The sequence below is a fragment of the Corythoichthys intestinalis genome, chromosome 16 (assembly GCF_030265065.1).
Source record: "Corythoichthys intestinalis isolate RoL2023-P3 chromosome 16, ASM3026506v1, whole genome shotgun sequence".
Lineage (NCBI taxonomy): Eukaryota > Metazoa > Chordata > Actinopteri > Syngnathiformes > Syngnathidae > Corythoichthys > Corythoichthys intestinalis.
In genome coordinates, this window is record NC_080410.1 from 32,722,308 (window position 1) to 32,741,148 (window position 18,841).

Below are 18,841 nucleotides of genomic sequence, written 5' to 3' on the forward strand. Positions count from 1 at the left end.
CCTCTCTCAACAATTAGATATATAGTGGGTAAGCAATGTGGGGAAGAAAGGCAGTAGTACGTATTTTCTTTACACCCTATGTTATTTCCCAACACAGAGAAGATATATCAATTGGTGCCACTATGCACAGTCATGGTAGGCATTTAGGCAAAACAGTTAAATGGCTACAGTATCATTTACTGAAAGCTCAACAAATACACTAGATGGCAATATTTAGTCACAATATACAAAGTCACATTTATCCTTTAAGAATTACAAGTCTTTCTATCCGTGGATCCCTCTCACAGAAAGAATGTTAATCATGTAAATGCCATCTTGAGGATTTATTGTCATAATAAACAAATACAGTACTTATGTACTGTATGTTGAATGTATATATTCGTCCGAGTTTTATTCATTTTTTTCTTAATGCATTGCCAAAATGTATATGATCGGGAAAAATTATCGGGAATGATTAGAATTGAATCGGGAGCAAAAAAAAGCAATCGGATCGGGAAATATCGGAATCGGTAGATACTCAAACTAAAACGATTGGGAGCAAAAAAACATGATCAGAACAACCCTACTTAAAATGCTTTTTTTAAACTACCGTGTTAATTTTTTAGTTGTCTATCAAAACCTGAAAACAAAGTGGAATTGGATAACTTGAAATTTCAAGTTATTTTTATTTTCTTAACAAAGTAGAGGAGCACTGATTAGTGAATCTAGGTGAGAGCCTAAAAGACCTTGCCCATATGAAGAACAAACACAATTTTCTCTCACTGTCATTCTTTTGACCAGATTCAGCTGTTGCTGTTGTAGTTAAATTATGATCCACCAGATTAATTATCTATTAATGTCAAGAGTAGGAATGTGACAGTATGAGATTTTGACGGTATGATAACCCTAAGCAAAACTACCGCGGTTTCACGGTATTGCAATTATTATGTAAGTGCCCACCCGCAGACACGCTCTCCCCACCCAAAGAAAACTGGATGTTGTATAGTTGCAAAAATAAATTTGAAACTCAAAAAAAGGCACGTGAAAGCTATTTTTTTGATTGAATTTTTTTTTATCGGAGTCGTTTTATTTGATTGAAGCAACTTTTTTGATTGAAGTAATGTTGATTTGTGTTTGGGCCACATTTTTGGCTAGGACGTTTTTGTCTTTATTCTTCAGTCAAAAAATAAGTTGCTTCAAAAAATATATATTTTCAAAAAGAATTACTTCACTCAAAAAAAAAAAAAAAAAAAAACATTTCAATCATAGAAAACATTTTTGAATGGGAAAAAATATTTTGAGATTGAAAAATTTGCATATGAGCACTTAATTTTTCATTGAGCAAAAAGTTGCTTCAGTCAAAATATATATTTTCAATCAAAAAAAGTCGCTTCAATAAAAAAAATGTGAATGCAAAAATAAATTTGAAACTCAAAATAAGGCATGTGAAAGCTATATTTTTGATTGAATTTTTTTTTTTGATCAGAGTCAAGTTTTGTTTGATTGAAGCAACTTTTTTGATTCAAGTAATGTTGATTTGTGTTTGGGCCACATTTTTGGCTAGGACGTTTTTGTCTTTATTATTCAGTCAAAAAATAAGTTGATTCAAAGAAAATATATATTTTCAATAAGAAAAATCAATCAAAAAAAAAAAAAAAGAAAAATTTCAATCATAGAAAACATTTTTGAATGCGAAAAATATTTTGCGATTGAAAAATTTGCATATGAACACTTAATTTTTCATTGAGCAAAAAGTTGCTTCAGTCAAAATATATATTTTCAATAAAAAAAAAAAGTCGCTTCAATTAAAAAAAAATGAATGCAAAAATAAATTTGAAACAAAAAAATTTTTTTGATAATTTTTTTTTTTTTTTGATCGGAGTAATGTTTTGTTTGATTGAAGCAACTTTTTTGATTCAAGTAATGTTGATTTGTGTTTGGGCCACATTTTTGGCTAGGACGTTTTTGTCTTTATTATTCAGTCAAAAAATAAGTTGATTAAAAATATATATTTTCAAAAAGAAAAATCAATCAAAAAAAAAAAGAATACAATCATAGAAAACATTTTTGAATGCGAAAAATATTTTGCGATTGAAAAATTTGCATTTGAACACTTAATTTTTCATTGAAAAAGTTTTCTTTGATTGAAGCAATCCTTTTTGTGTTTGGGCCATTTATGGGTGGGATATTTGTGTCTAAATCAGGGGTGCCCAAGTCCGGTCCTCGAGAGCCCCTATCCAGCTTGTTTTCCATGTCTCCCTCCTTGAAAACACCTGAATCAAATGATCAGCTCATCAGCAAGCTCTGCAGGAGCCTGATAATTATTGATTATTTGAGTCAGGTGTGTTGGAGGAGGGAGAAATGGAAAACAAGCTAGATAGGAAAAATGAAAAATAAAATTGCCCTCACCTAATTTTTTTTTTTTTTTTGAAAATTATATGAAAAGCAAATGACCGTCTAAGGTGCTAGTCGCGTGATCTGTTCGAAAAATAATTTTGACCCATTATAAAAATATATTTTTTTGTTCATTTCATTCATTTTTGTTGCAGTTTTATTGCTTTACAACATTTATATATATATAGGAAAGTCAGTTTCATGCAATGACACTTTTCGGTCACGGGGGGGCTGCCCCCCTGGCCCCCCCCTTAAAATCCGTTTATGATGACACCAGGCGGTAATGAATATGAATGTGGGCTTATGAAAGATGTCATTGTCATTTAGTAAATTATGCCACTTTTGATGCAATATTGAGATTTTTTTTTCAAATGTCTTTGTGTTGGGATTAGAGTTTTAGGTACTTTGTTAGGGTTAAGAGTAGGGCTGTCAAAATTATCGCGTTAACGGGCGTTAATTAATTTTTTAAATTAATCCCGTTAAAATATTTGACGCAATTAACGCACTATGCCCGCTCAGACAGATTTAAATGTCAGTACAGTGAAAGGCCAACTTGTTAATTGTGTTTTATGGAGTTTTTCCGCCCTCTGCTGGCGCTTGGGTGTGACTTGCATATGTTATGTGGCGTAATGTCGCCCTCTGCTGGCGATTCAGTGCAGCGGATTATTTGGGTTTCGGCGCGCTTTTCTGACGTGATTATATGTCGACGTGAACTCACACTAATAGACAGTGCTATTCAGACCAGGTAACGTCCGCATCCAGTATTCAGTGGCAGTTCTCATAGCCCCATCACACTGTTTGTGTCTAATACATGCATCGGTTGTGAGTTATATTCCTCCTTTGTTTATATTCATGAGCATTAGATAGTTATTGATGATGTGTATTTGAATTTGTTCACATATATGGTGAAATGCAGTTACATTGTTAGATGCTTGTGAGCTAATTGGCTAGTCCTACTGCTCAAATGGACACGTGTGTGTACATTTTATGTTATTTTGTGATTTATGCAAGTTATTGACACATTGCCTTGTTATTTTCAGTTTTACAAAAATACAAGAAACGTGCTCCTGTCAAAAAGAGATGACTTCAGTAAAGCCCATGCAACTTTGCCACACCGTCTGATTTCTTTTTGGAACTTATGTTCGCTATCTGTCAGTTTGTGTACTCACACACATTGAGGACAGAATAGGGCTACTAGTTTATTTTTTGATTGAAAATTTTACAAATTTTATTAAAACGAAAACATTAAGAGGCGTTTTAATATAACATTTTATCCATGGATCACTTTAACAGAATGTTAATAATGTTAATGCCATCTTGTTGATTTATTGTTATAATAAACAAATACAGTCCTTATGTACCGTATGTTGAATGTATATATCCATCTTGTCTTATCTTTCCATTCCAACAATAATTTACAGAAAAATATGGCATATTTTATAGATGGTTTGAATTGCGATCAATTGCGACTAATTACGATTAATTAATTTTTAAGCTGTAATTAACTCGATTAAAATTTTTAATCGTTTGACAGCCCTAGTTAAGACACTTCATGACATCTGTCATAAGCATTCATTAATGTTCGTGACAATGCCATGTCATAATTACAACGGTCCTATGACAGAGTTTGTGTTTTCGTCAACAGTAACGAAAATATTTTGTTGACGAACAAATTTTCTCATGACAATAACGAGCTAAACATGTCTAGGGGGACTAAAACCTAACGAGACTAATGCCAGTTTTCGCCTGACGAGACGCAAATGCGCCGGTTTCCGTCACGTTCAAAATGTGTGACATTTTTATGTAATTAGCCTGCATCTTAGCAGTGTTTGGTTGTGTCACTCATGTGACGTGCTGCGCCTCCCCCTCCAACTCACCAGTGTCCTCGTCTCCCTCTTGCTTGTTCTGAAACATACACAGTAAGATTTGGTTTATCTTGGCCGGAGAGAATATGCAATGTTGCTTTAACATTACAGGTCTGCGCAGAGTGATTATCACTAGTGTTGCAACGATTAATCGATTAACTCGAGTAATTTGATTAAAAAAAAAAAAAAAAAAGCTTCAAATAAAATTTTGCTGCTTCGAGTATTCTTTTAATTAGTGGCATTGTCATCGTTTGTTTTGAAAGTTCAGTTTTATTGATTTGGGAGGATACACTGCCCTCTAGTGGCAACAGTGAATATGATATAACTGATAAAAATGGCTGAATCCAGTTGCTCCCGTTAAGACTAACATAAGGGAAGTTTTCGTTTGATGTGTTTTATGCATTCGTAATTTAGTTTACAAGTGTATTTACAGTAGCTGTGTTTTGTAGGAATATGTGCTTGAACGATTTGTTAAGAGCTTTGTAAAAAAAAAAAAAAATAAAAAATAAAAAATGGTAGCATTTTATAGCATTTACGCTAGCCAACTTTTGCTATGCAAGTAGCCAATTGTTCTTTTGTTGTACTTATTTTCTTTGTATACCCTTTGGTTAGGCTCAAGTGCTTTATTATTAAATGAAAGTGCAAATCTGCAGTTTGAAGAAACATTCGAGAATTTAGCATTCGCATTTAATTCTGTCTTACATCTCCTAAAATTGTTTAAGCAACGCATTAAATGTTACTAATCTCATTACTTGATTATTCGAACCAATTAGTTGACTACTAAAATAATCGATAGCTGCAGCCGTACTCACACACTAAATGGAACTCATAGTGTTAGCATAGCATTCACGTTCTCGTTCGCATTAGGCTAATGCTAACAGTGAGCATCCTCTTTAACTGTGACTTTTTAAAAATATATATACATATGGTTCGTGGCGTCCAGGTGGGTACAATTCATTGAAAATACACACTCAGAAGGAAACAGTACAATATCACCAAGTTGGCGTTGTCCTTGTAGACGCTACAATATGCACTTGTTTGTCAATGTTCATTCGAAACAGTTCGAAACATTTATTCATTCATTTTTGGAGTAAAACTTTTAAATAGGGCTGTCAAAATTATTGCGTTAACGGGCGGTAATTAATCTTTTGAATTAATCACGTTAAAATATGACGCAATTAACGCACATGCCCCGCTCAAACAGATTAAAATGACAGTGTCATGTCCATTTGTTACTTGTGTTTTGTCACCCTCTGCTGGCGCTTGGGTGCGACTGATTTTATGGGCTTCAGCACCATCCATGAACATTGTGTAATTATTGACATCAACAATGGCGGGCTACTAGTTTATTTTTTGTTTGAAAGTTTTAGAAATTTTATTAAAACGAAAACATTAAGAGGGGTTTTAATATAAATTTTTTATAACTTGTATTAACATTTATCTTTTAAGAACTACAAGTCTTTCTATCCATGGTTCGCTTTAACAGAATGTTAATAATGTTAATGCCTTCTTGATTCATTGTTATAATAAATAAATACAGTACTTACGTACAGTATGTTGAATGTATATATCAGCCTTGTGTCTTATCTTTCCATTCCAACAATAATTTACAGAAAAATATGGCATATTTTATAGATGGTTTGAATTGCGATTAATTATGATTAATTTTTAAGATGTGATTAACTTAAAACTTTTAATAGTTTGACAGCCCTACTTTTAAATTTTACAGACGAAAACATTGAGTAAACGTCGACTAAAATTGGGCGAAATTAGTCTGAGTTTTCGTCAGGAAAAAGTAGACAAAGACATTTTAAAAAGACTAACATATGACTAAGCAGGGGTGAAAGTGAATAGAATTTCTTGCCAGAACTCCCCGACGTAAAGGTCGCCACAGAGCCAGAAATTTTATGTATTTTTTTTTTCTTTAATTTTTGGGGGGAGGTCACGCCTCTTTAACTACTGAAATGCAAAGAAAACTTTTAGCAGTTATTTCTATGACACATACAAAAACTGATTTTCATTTAAAATTGTATTTTTTTTTAATGATTTGCAAAATAAAAGTTAACAAAAACAGCAATAACCCCAACCTCCATCTCCTAATTTTTATTTTCCCCTCATTTCCTCACATACTAAATGCCAAATCTCAATTTTAACTACTAAAGAACATAGGATGTATATTAAAATTGAAGTTAATGTAAACATTTTTTAAAAAATAAAAGTAACATACATTCAGAAAAATAAGTACAAATTATATTATGCAGAGTGAAAGGGAATATTTTTTTGAAGATCGCGCATTGACTTTTTTAAAAATCATATGGAAATAAGTAGCCTAACATAAATGAACAAATATAAGTCCAAAGTGCATATTGACAGCTAAGATGTTCTGAACCTCCCCATCAGAGCAAATAAAAATAAGCCTCAACTCTTTCGTTGCTCCTAAAGATTTGATCAATTTCATGTTGCATTGCCCTTTTCATCGCATCAATTCAACCCTTTTTTTTTTTTTTTTTTTGCTGTTCCAGAAAACATGCACATTTGAACCAATCAGAGCTAACTATCTCTGCTGATCACATGTCAGTATGTCAGCCGATTGAACGGATGAATGAGTCCAGGCGTTTTGCTTTGCTGCGTGCATTCGCACATTGACGTGACTCATCATCATCAGACTCAGATAACTGCAGAAGCTGGGGAAACCTCCATGCCGTCCGTGGAATAAAATAAATAAATATTGGTGGAAATGGATTACGCTACACAAGCACTTTATTATGCTTACTGTTAGCACTTGTGTATGTAAATCTGATGTTGGTAGATTGTTTTCTTCTTGGAGATGAAATGCATGTGTGGCAGCTTAGCATTTTTTTGGTGTTTTTTTTTGCAAAGCGTTTCGACAGTTGCCGTCTTATTTTCGGAATCAAAGCACTGTATACAGAAACATCATTCCGGCTCTCAATATTGTATACTGACTGTTATAACGGAACTGCGTTCCTGACCGTTCTGGCCTCACCCCTGTGACTAAGACTAATACTGTAAGTATTATTGTCCAAAAGACGAAAATTAAAAGCGCTGCCAAAAACAACACTGCTGAGTAAATAACGCAAATAAAGTGTTGACGTTTTACTGTACTTGGGCAACTGCACCTTTCCAGTCTTCCATTGTTTTGGTGCTCAGTGTTAACGCTACCTGTGTTATTTATAACAAGACGCTTATAAATTCAATGTTTATTTGGAGTTAAACAGAGTAAAAGCTTAAGAAAACATTTCACCATCACCCAAAATTATCATATCTCCCACTAAAAATGTAAAACTAGAACGTCAAGATGAATAAAATACAAGCATCAGGACTCGGGAGTTACTTTACTTAATAAGGAAAGCAAGGGCTTTGACACAAGGTAGTCAAAAAAAAAAAAAAAAGGCAGCAACATTCTCCACTTGGTTATTTGGAAAGACCAATTGTTACAAAGCACAACACAGACTAATAAGGATGCACACAGGAAAAACTACAACATGGAGGTTGTGCCTCCTCTAAATGAATTCACCTTTTAGCGTCCCGTCTCAGCAAAGTCACATGTGACTCGGTGCTTCAGCTTGATACAGAAAAGCACCAAGAACCCTCCCGACGAGTAAATAACTTCGTACAACAATCTTTTATTTGGTCAAATCCGATGGTTTGATCAATCAAAGAACAGTTTGAATAACGTTTTCTTCCATCAATTCGGTCCTCGGAAGAATCCTGAAGAACCTTCATTCCAGCCCAACTTGCCCACAGGCAATCAATATCACAGCCCCGCAGAGGCAGAGTTTCAAGAGAACAGGGTGGGCAATGCAAAGAAGCCACTTGGAGACCACCCACAGCGTGATGGCAGTGTGCTCCAGTGGGAAAGGGCTCACTTCCCTGCTTCATCTTGAACTCAGGCGGAGTTTAACGAGCTCAACAGGACGCAGTGATGTTCGGGGTACAACTTGATCGTAGGCTGCAAAGGTGAGGGGGGCGAGGTATCTCTCATTCGCCCTCCTCCCCGCCCCTCCCCCCGATCCGGCGCAGCTTGCCTGGTGGAGCCCCAGAAAAGGAGGTGGGGCAAAGGCAGACCCATTAAGCGTTGCGTTGGCCCGATCGCCTATTTTTGCTTTGCGGGAGTGTGGTGGCAGCTACGGGGTGGCTCGCCCGGTATTGGTGCCCAGAAGGTTGGGAGGGCGGGGCTAAGCTTCCGCTTTCCATTTCCTCCTCGCAGTGTGGCTGGGTGCTGCTGTTCCGACACCCGAGACCCTAAATCCACTAGGACTTCAGTGGATCTCCGAGCCTTCGCTGGACCAAAGACATGAATGACGCTGGCGCTGTGTTCACACCCAGGCGGTCCAGCCCTCGTATAGCTGGGCTAGGTTGTCCATGTTTGTGGCGTCCTTGATGACAAAGTCCACCTGGAAGCAAACAATCGGACAACCGTTTCATTTGGGAGTCCTTTCAGTCAAGTGGTGAGGTAAAACAAGGCGCGCAACAAACGTACCGGCCGGTAAGCCTGAACGATATATCGTTTAAACATCGCCATCGCGATGTGTGCGTGCGCGATAGTCCCATCGCAAGGACGTGCGATAGTTTTTTTTTTTTTTAATCCACATACGTCCTGCTTTCTGCTCTGCGCAGAGCCTCACACGCTCTTTGAACCCCACAGTCACTGCAGCACTTGCTTATTTAAGTTAACGACGCTGGTATCTTTGATCTTGCCAAAGAAGCGGACATCACAGCGCAGCAGCTGTCAATCATCGTTTAACTTGTAAAACAGTTTCTGCAAGGAAGCCGCTTTGGAATGAATGTGTGTGTGTGTGGAGACGTTTGAGACATATAAATTAAATGCCAGAAGTGATCATGAGGAGTTTGTAATTTCTACATGTCCAACAAGAGTCACAGCTAAGGTAGATAAAAAGAAGTATTTAATAAAGCCAAGCATTTTTCGACTACAGTACTTTATTCTTGTTCAAAAGTGATTTGGTTGGACAGTTATGTTTAAAACTGATCATAATATAACTAGGGCTGTCAAAATTATCGCGTTAACGCGCGGTTAATTAATTTTTTTAATTAATCACGTTAAAATATTTGACGCAATTAACGCACATGTCCCACTCAGACAGTATTCTGCCTTTTGGTAAGTTTTACAGCAAGGCTTTTTGTGCTGTCTAACAGCGAACTCTTGTGGTCGCTTTGCGACATGGTTTATTGTTGTCTTGCCAGTTCAATATGGCTGTAGGACGTCTCGGGCTGACGCCTACGTTGTAATGTGGTGCTTATATGATCCTTGGACAAGATTTGTCCGTAAGTATGGTTGTTGTAAATAACGCACATATTATGTTAGTAAGCGAAATGTTACATTTTTTTGTATGAGACGCTTTTTGTTTATGTTTTGTGAACCTGTATAGCGTGCTAAGCTAACGTTAATGCTAATGCAATGCTTGTGTACTTTTTTTTTGGTAGTTTTACGACGGTCTAAAGAGGACAATGGTTTGAGGCCATTTTATTAATAAATCAGATGAAAAAGAAAGAAGTCTGATTATTATGGCGTCGTTCACTAGCTGTCTAGCTTTGGAAAAAGTAGACGCTTCGGAGTGAGGACAGCATAGACAGATTTAAATGACAGTAGAGTGAAATGCCCACTACAGTCCTTATGTACCGTATGTTGAATGTATATATCCATCTTGTGTCTTATCTTTCCATTCCAACAATTTATTTTACAGAATATATATATAATTTACAGAAAAATATGGCATATTTTATAAATGGTTTGAATTGCGATTAATTGCCATTAATTACGATTAATTAATTTTTAAGCTGTAATTAACTCGATTAAAAATTTTAATCGTTTGACAGCCCTAAATATAACATAACATTTGAAGTGCTTAAAACCATTTATTAATATATATATATATAATATATATATACACACACACACACACACATTTTTTTAAATCATACTTTGGGGAAAAGGTGAGAAAAAAAACATGCCTTATACTGTATGTATCTCTTTCTAATGCTAAATCTGAATAAATACATTGAGCACACACACACACACACAAAAATAAAAATTTGGGGGGCGGGGTGCGCAACTTTGCGGTTTTTCACTTATCGCGGTCCCCATTAACCGCGAAAAATTTTTTAATATCGCAATATAATATTGCAAACCCCCCAAAAAATCGCAGCAATAGTTTTTTCCAGTGACGTGCGGTCAGGGGAGGCAGGTGAGGCAGAGCCTCACCTGTCATCATAACAAAAAAATAATTATAGCATCAAATTTATATTAATATTTGTCCATTGCTCTTGATGTATGACTCATTTCAAAAAATTTTATAGTCAAAATCGCTGAATTTGCCTATTTCCTGTTCAAATAAAGACATTAAACGAGAGGTGCGGCAGCAACGAGTAAAGCCTCACCTCTGATTGCGCAATCCTTAACAAACTGGGTTGATACATGGAATTGGAGTGTGCTGGTTGCCGTACATCTGCATGTCGCCATTATAATGTTTCCAGATATGTTTATTTGACCTGATTTTCCTCAGTCTGGCTAATGTCTTTAACCCTTAAAGTTTAATGTTTGTTAGCGACATATTTAGTTTTGCTGATGGGAAATAAAACCGCAGTGAAAAGACACAGGCTGCGGCAGATAGTACTCTGCCGCACTGCAAGGGGGCGTACGTGAAACTGGACTTTCCGTTAAAAGTGGACGCGGTTAACACAACGCCGGAGCTAAAAGGTTTGCTTCAAACTACGGGACAGAGGATAACTCGCGCTTTTCAAACGGACTGGTACACCCGAAAAGACTGGCTATGTGGCTGTCCTTCGAAAAATCGCCTTTGCTGCTTTCCCTGCCTTTTCTTCTCAACTTGTGCCAATGTCTGGACTAACACGAGATATTGTGACATTAAAAAACTACCACGAAGCCTCAGCAAACATGAGAGCTCGACCACTCACATTCAAAGCCTGTTTGCTTTAAAAACTTTTGGAAGCTCAAGGATCGATTTGGCTTTGACGAACAGCGGAAGCTCAACGGTAGCATCCTCAAAGCTAAGGTAAAGAAAAGAATTTGAAAGACCTCATTAATGCAACCTGCATCCTAGCTAAACAGGAGTTAACATTTCGTGGTAACGATGAGCGTGTAGCTCTTCTAAAAGTGGCATATATGTAGAACGATTACATGGTTTTGCTGAGAAAGATGAAAGGTTAGCTAGACATTTGGACACATCCACTGTGTTTTCTGGCTTGTCAAATAGAACACAGAACGATCTAATTGAAGCAATCTTCTCCATTGAGGCGGAGAGATTTTTTTAAAGTGAAGGAAAATAAGGAGGACTTTTACTAAAAGGGCATGGGTTTGCATAGGGACGGTAGGGACATAACACTACCAACTTTTCAGCATGCTAAAATTGTCCCCACCAACTTTTAAGCAACCTTACCTTTTTTGCATGATATAATGTTCAGTTATATAGAGAATTTAGATCTTTCAATAGTTCCATATGTTGTAAGGATAGAATTGACCCTACCATTATTAAGTGAATTATTTTCACTATGTTTATGTTTGCTAATAAAAACCAGACATTTATTCAGGAAGTTTTCAAAATGTTTCTTTAGTATTTTTTGAAAACAAAGGTTTGAATTGAACAGTGTATCATCTAAACCAATGCACGTAAAAGTTATTATCAGTAGATAAGGATTTATTTTGCATTGATCATTTTGCCTATTAATTAATTAGGTTCATATACATTAGAAATGTGGCCCTTTGCCCCCTTCATCCAACCTGTTTGGTCTAATTAATGTCCCGTCCCCAGCAAAAAGTGTACCTACATGCAGGTTATGCTGTTATATCGTCCCTACGAATGTTGAGACAAAACCTATGCCCTTCCAAAGTAACGCCGGTTTTTGTGGTGAAGGACAGGCGCAAGACCACAAACAGTTTTCATTTCAATCTTATTTAAAAAAAAAAAAAAAAAGAGCTTAGACCAAGAAAAATACAATAGAATATTTAAAAACTAAATTTTGGGCTTAAATAAAATATTATTTGTTTTTCTTCTCACACTTTTTGTTTAGCAATCTGTAATAAATTGATTACAGTTTCAGAATTAAAAGTTTTAAAAACAACTGAATATTTCACTCAAGGTCAGAAGTGAATTCTGTGGTTTTGTACACCAACCACTCTTTACTCTCATTTATGTTGCATGAATTATAGAATGGCGACGGCCAACACATTGAGGGTGTAGAGCAAATGCATGTTATTTTCTTACTTTTACGTATCGATAATATGTACCGTGTGTGCGTGTTTTGTGAAGAATGCTGATGAGATATGAAATAACCAGTAGCCAATTGAATAAGCTACCCTTTTTGGTTTATATATTTGGAAATCTGACACTAAAGGAGTCAGTGCCTCACCAACCATGAACCTCACCGCACGTCACTGGTTTTTTCCAATATCGTTCAGGCCTACCGGCCGCTACATTAGAGGCATATTGATATACAATTGGCTCCATGTATGAGTACTTTTACAGTATTTTACACTCTTACAAAGTTCAACAAGGGCCAACTTAAATTACTTCCACTTTCATTTGCTAAACAGAGCATCAAAATCAGGTACAAAAAAACAAAAAACGATTGGGCACAGTACAACTGAATATGCAATGCAAAATTGTACATCTTTTAAGCAATTAAGCAATTAAAGCACCATATCATACGTTGATATACTGTTTAGTGCTCAACCCTTGGTAAGGTGATTACGTCCTGTGAGTGTTATGTTTATTAAACTTCAGACTGAAAGAAAAGTGCATTTATATTGTCTGCATATCGTTTGAATATCGACATCGCAATGTACGCATGTGCAATATTCCTATCGCAGGATGTTAAATTACCATTATTTTTTTGGGAAACTCAACTTTTGGTTTGCTTGGTAAAAGCACCAAGTTTGCCAAGACATGGCTTCCTGTATCCCTTTTATATACAGCAATCTTCCTCATTCACAGATAAACCCCCTTAGCCACAAATGAACGGTTTTATATGAATTGGTGCTGCAAAGGTTAATAGATTAACTTGAGTAATTCGATTAGAAAAAAAGATTCGAATTAAATTTAGCTGCTACAAGTATTCCTTTAATTAAAGTGGTGTTGTACTAGTTTTTTTTTTTTAAAGTGTTTGCATTAAGGTTTATTGATTTGGTGGATACACTGCCCCCTAGTGGTGACAGTTAATATGATATAACTCATTTCATATGGCTGAATTCGGCTGCTCCCTGTTAAGACCAACATTATTTATTTATTTTTAACAATTTTTTAATGCATTCGTAATTTAGTTTATAGGTATATTCAGCCATTTTTTGTAGGAATATGTGTTTGAACCATTTGTTAAGAGCATTGTTTAAAAAAAGCATTTTATAGCTTTTAAGTAAGCCGACTTTTGCTATGTAAGTTAGCCAATTGTTCTTTTGTTCCACTTAGAGTACAGTATTTTAAATTTTTTATGTTTCTTATCAAATAACTCGATTATTTGAACTAACTACTATCGATTAATCGGCTACTAAAATAATCGATAGCTCCCGCCCTAATATGAATTCAATCACAACATATATTGTGGGTTTGCAAATTTTTTGCACTTTCGGTTCTTAAATCAATAGTTAATTGCAGCACCTTACATCTATAATGCAACAAAAAATAGATAACGCTTTCATGATGAAGAATATGATGAATTGTTTAAAGAATATAAAATAAAGGAAAAAATTAAGAATACAAGGATAAATGAGAAACCAAAGGGGAAACTCAGGAAAAACATCTAATAAAATACTGAATACAATACATTGATATAAAAACATGGTGAGTCAACCAAAGTCTTTTCCAAACATAGCTATTCAAGTCATCTGGTGAACATTCTTCTAGTTTTAATATTGCAATATACCGTATTGGCCCGAATATAAGACAGCCCAGATTATAAGGCGACCCTCTCTTTTTCAGGACTCAAGTTTGAAAAATGACTTTTTGAACACCAAATAAATTTTTATACAGGAAATAATTACAGTACATCCGAAACAAATGATTATCACAATATATTTGAGAGAAAAAGCATGTTATTTTGCCTCATTCAAATCTTAATATCTGAACATTTAAATATGTAAACTAAAGTGCAATCACATTCCTAAATGAGTGGCTTCTGGTTTTTGAAATGTAAATAAACCAATCTATTGTGATAAAACAACAACATTTCAATAACTGCATTAACCATCAAAGTGAAGTCTAACTAACTGTAGTATTGAAACAAATCTGAATAAGGAAAAACATTGCAATAGAATAATGCAAACTGGTGAAACTTGAGAGTAGCTGAGATCTGTCATGACTACATTGATGCAAAGATATCTGGCGCCATCTAGCGTCGTGAATGGGTATAATGTCTAGACCGCGAATATAAGACAACCCCCTCTTTTTCATTCTTATTTCAATGCAAAAAACACAGTCTTATATTCGGCCCAATACGGTATATCGCAATATATTGCAACCCCCCCAAAAAGTCGCAATGTAAGTTTTTTTACAATATCTTTCAGCCCTAATTTTAAACCTGACCTGCTCAGTGACACTCATCCTCCGGTTTGGATCGATGTCTCTGCCCTCCAGTTTGGCTTTCACTCTCTTCCACACACTAACAGCATACGAGTTCCTTTCTTGGACAGCTGCAGGTGAAAAAGAATTTTAATGTGGCGTAAAACACAGACAAGGCTGAAAAAGCAGTTTCTGCTCTTGCACCCCTCTTTAAAATAAACTTCTGTATAGTGTAAGAACTGTTGTGTTTGATAGAACAATATGTCTATATGCTGCCATAGCACATTCATGGCACATTAAGCCCCCAAACTATTTTTAATTTGTTAGTTTTACCCTGTAGACCCCCGTTTACAGACGTCATGCAACCGCTTTTGTTTAACCCAGCCATAAAAAGAAGCTATTTATTAGTCAAAATGTCTGTCATTTTTAGCTTAGAATCATTGATGTCTAAAATTTAGTTTAAATAAATAAATAAATATTCACTCGCATATTTTAAACTAATTACGTCACAATGAAAAAAATAGTGTCTGTAAATAAGTCACCGATATCTACCTCATAACTATCGCTTAATTGTATTTTTGCTTTTGTCACTTTCTGATTTCCCCCAATATTTTAATGATAAAATAATCGATCTAGACAAAGAAAAATTGGGAATTTTTTTTTTTTTTTAAAGGGTAAATATATGAAAATCTTGACCACTCCTTGATGTTGCGATTTCTGCATCGCGAACCTTGTTATATTACCATGTTTCACCCATAAAATCCCCCAAAAATCCGGCAGTGGCCATTCACAGCTGTGTCTTGACACTCGGTGATACATGCTACATGGAGTTTTTGGATCGGAAAGAGGTAAGTACGCGATAATATCTAATTAAAATCATGGCGTCTTTAATTACCGTAATTTTTGGACTATAAGCCGCTACTTTTTTTCCTTCATTTTAAATCATGCGGCTTGTAGTCCAGTGCGGCTTATTTGTTGATTTATTTGGGTTAATAGATAACACTTCATTTGACAGCAGCGTCATAAGACTGTCATAATTATGACATGACACTATCATGGGCATTACTGAATGCTTGTGTCATTAAGTGTCATCCAGCAAATTATGTCACTAACCCCATTTATGTCCAGCTCGGATCTTTTACATCCATTCAAAAGTGAAATAATTTGCCGCATAACACTAAATGACGTCTGTTATAAGCATTCATTAATGCTCATGACAGTTTCATGTCATAATTATGATTGTCTAATGACAGTCTTATGGCACCACTGTCAAATAAAGTGTAACCAAATACTATAACTAGCAGTTAATGAAACAAGCGGAACAGTAACTGAAAAAATAATTACCACAGAACATGAATTTTGATTGCTATTTACATCTATAGCGCTGCAATGCATGTTAGGAGGCATGTTGGACAACAACAGTGTTGACAGCAGATGGCAGCAGAGGTTGACTGTCTACCCCAAGGGAGCAGTGATGGCCATATGAAGCGTCTTGAAGCAATAAAGCATTGCAGCCAATTGGTTCAAAGCTTCATGGTGGTTCATTTGGTCTTCCGACAGTCATATGATGCCGCTGTCAAATAGTGTTACCGGTTAATATCTTTTGGTGTAAATATTCCATAATACACTGAGGACAGCTGCGGTTTATAGTCAAGAGCGGTTCACCTATGAAAAAATGCAGTTTTTTTGCCAAATTTGGTGGGTGGCGGCTTATAGTCAGGTGCTCCTTATAGTGCGAAAATTATGGTATGCTCTCTCATGCTCTCGCCTCCAGTTAGGGTTTTGCTGTTTAATTTTTTTTTTTTTTTTCAATGCCTTCATGTTCAAATGTTTTCTTTCCCCAGAAAATTGAGATTTTAGGCTTTCCAATGATGTATAACACATGTATATAGGACTATTCTGAAATCTGGCCAAATTAGGAGTCTCAGAGCGGAACTTCAAGTCACCTGACTTCAAGTTCTGAGAATTGGAAATACAAAAGGGTGTTGTTACTACTTCTGGTATGTGTGGCTGTATTGCCAGTCATCCTCAGATTTTTCTAATGGCTCAGAAAAAAGAAATTGAAGTTGATCAATAATATTTGCATTGGGAAGAACAATGTCTTTTGAGAGCAAAGTGGTTATCCAACCTTTTCCTGTTTTGGGGTCACGCACAGCCCTCTTGGGGCTGGGGTTAAGGCCTTTGCTGTTCATCAGTGTGCTGGGTGGGGTGTCGGTGGGGGTTCCCAGGTTACGTGGCAGGGCCTTCCGTGCATTCTGGGACATGGATTCTGGCTGTGTCTTCAATCCACTGCATCGAACAGCTGAAGGACAAATGAAATTCAGGTTTAAGCATTGAATGAAAAATCTCTTTTCTTCACAACGGAAACTAAACTTAAATGAAGAAACCCCAACAAACACATTAGTAAAATTTATAGTACTTTGTAGTGATGGGTTGACGAGGCATCGAGACATTACCCACAATGCATGCTGGTACTGTGTCACTCTATTGCAGGCATGAAAATGGGTCAGGGGTTAAAAAGGTGAGAAGGGTGTGGAGGAAATATGTTCCAGTACACTGTACACCCCAACAAAATATTGAGCTCTGTCGACCCACACTGTGTTTCAGCAGGGCCGTGCAGAGACCGGTGGAGGGGCGGGTGTTCTTAAAACTATTAATTTCATTATTATCCATACTTAACAACTCTAGCACCTAATGATTAATAAAGCAATGACATAAAAATCTTATAGAAAAATAACATTGTAATTGTGTTTATAATTGTATTTAATACCCGACTATCCTTGCAAACTTGTTCTTACCAGGTCTGCTATTCACCCAGCTGATGAGGTATCCACTGCCTTTAGCAGCCTCATCTAACTCATTTTTTTATCCCTCAATCTCCCTTCCCGACGACGCATGTCTATGTAATGAAATATAAATATTTTAAAAAACAAACTCCCCGGTGGCTTTTAGTTTTAAAGCTTTCTTAATTTCTTTCTTTCTCAATAACGATTTGTGTTTGTTTTATTCAATCAAAAAACAAAGTTACTTCTATCAAAAACAAAGTTGCTTCAATCAAAATACAGTATATACTTTTAATCCCCAAAAAGTCACTTCAATTTAAAAAATTGTTTTTGATTGCAAAAATAAATTTGAGACAAAAAAAGCATTTGAAAACTATTTTTCTTGATTGAAACAAATTTTTCCATTGAAGTAATGTTGTTTTGCATTTGGGCCACATTTTGGCTAGGACATTTGTGTCTTTATTATTCAATCAAAGAAGTTGCTTCAAACAAAAAAATATATATAAAAAGAAAAACTTTGCACATGTGTCAATCACCGTTTACCAAAGCCTGAGAGGGTTTGAGTAGACTCACTATGAAGCATTTAATAAAGCCAAGCATTTTCTTACTACTTTATTCTTGTTTAAAAATAATTCAGTGGGGCAGTAACATGTTTAAAACTTTTCATAATTCTTACATTTTGAAGTGCTTGAAAACCATTCATAAATGATACTTTGGTGAAAAAAGTGAAAAAACATGTCATATATATGTATCCTTTTTCCAATCTGAATAAATGCATTGAACACGCACAAAAAAAATGGGGGCGGGGGGGGGGGGGCTACTTCGCGGTTTTCACTTATTGCGGCGGGTTCTGGTCCCCATTAACCGCCAAAAACGAGGGATCCCTGTATTTCTGAAAAGCTTTAAGAAGCAGGACTCATTCCCACCACTCGTCGGGCCGGTCGTCAGCTCAAATCCAAGCCGAAAATAACGCGTCTCCGGCGGAAGACGGGAGCGATGTGAGGCGCCCCCTCCATCCGAGAGCATGCCGCTTAATTTGACTCAACGGTGTGTTTCTTCGTTTGTATTACCGCTAAATACACACGCTTGACGCCAATTTAACGGGAGCTATTTTTTTTCATTGGAGATTTAGCTAGCTCTGGCAGTGTTCAACGCAAGCTGCAACGAATGGCAGTAACTTTTTTATATCGCAAAATGTGAAAACGATTGAAACCATTACTCATCAACTTCAATCTGCTGGCAAATACAGGCAAGTGTGTATGCTGCGCTC

The 18,841-nt window shown here is 36.1% G+C and overlaps 1 protein-coding gene across 1 annotated transcript in view; it reads right to left on the reverse strand.

The window, feature by feature from the left end:
- Positions 1-5,749: 5,749 nt before the first annotated feature.
- The window catches only part of smg1 (SMG1 nonsense mediated mRNA decay associated PI3K related kinase), a 73,478-nt gene continuing 60,386 nt past the window's right edge, over positions 5,750-18,841 (reverse strand). The window contains exons 62-64 of the mRNA XM_057861390.1: positions 16,917-17,090; positions 14,813-14,919; positions 5,750-8,653 (exon numbers count right to left, since the gene is read on the reverse strand). Of these exons, the coding sequence (XP_057717373.1) occupies positions 8,576-8,653; positions 14,813-14,919; positions 16,917-17,090 (359 nt within the window). The 3' untranslated portion in view covers positions 5,750-8,575. The remainder of the gene's footprint in view (positions 8,654-14,812; positions 14,920-16,916; positions 17,091-18,841) is intronic.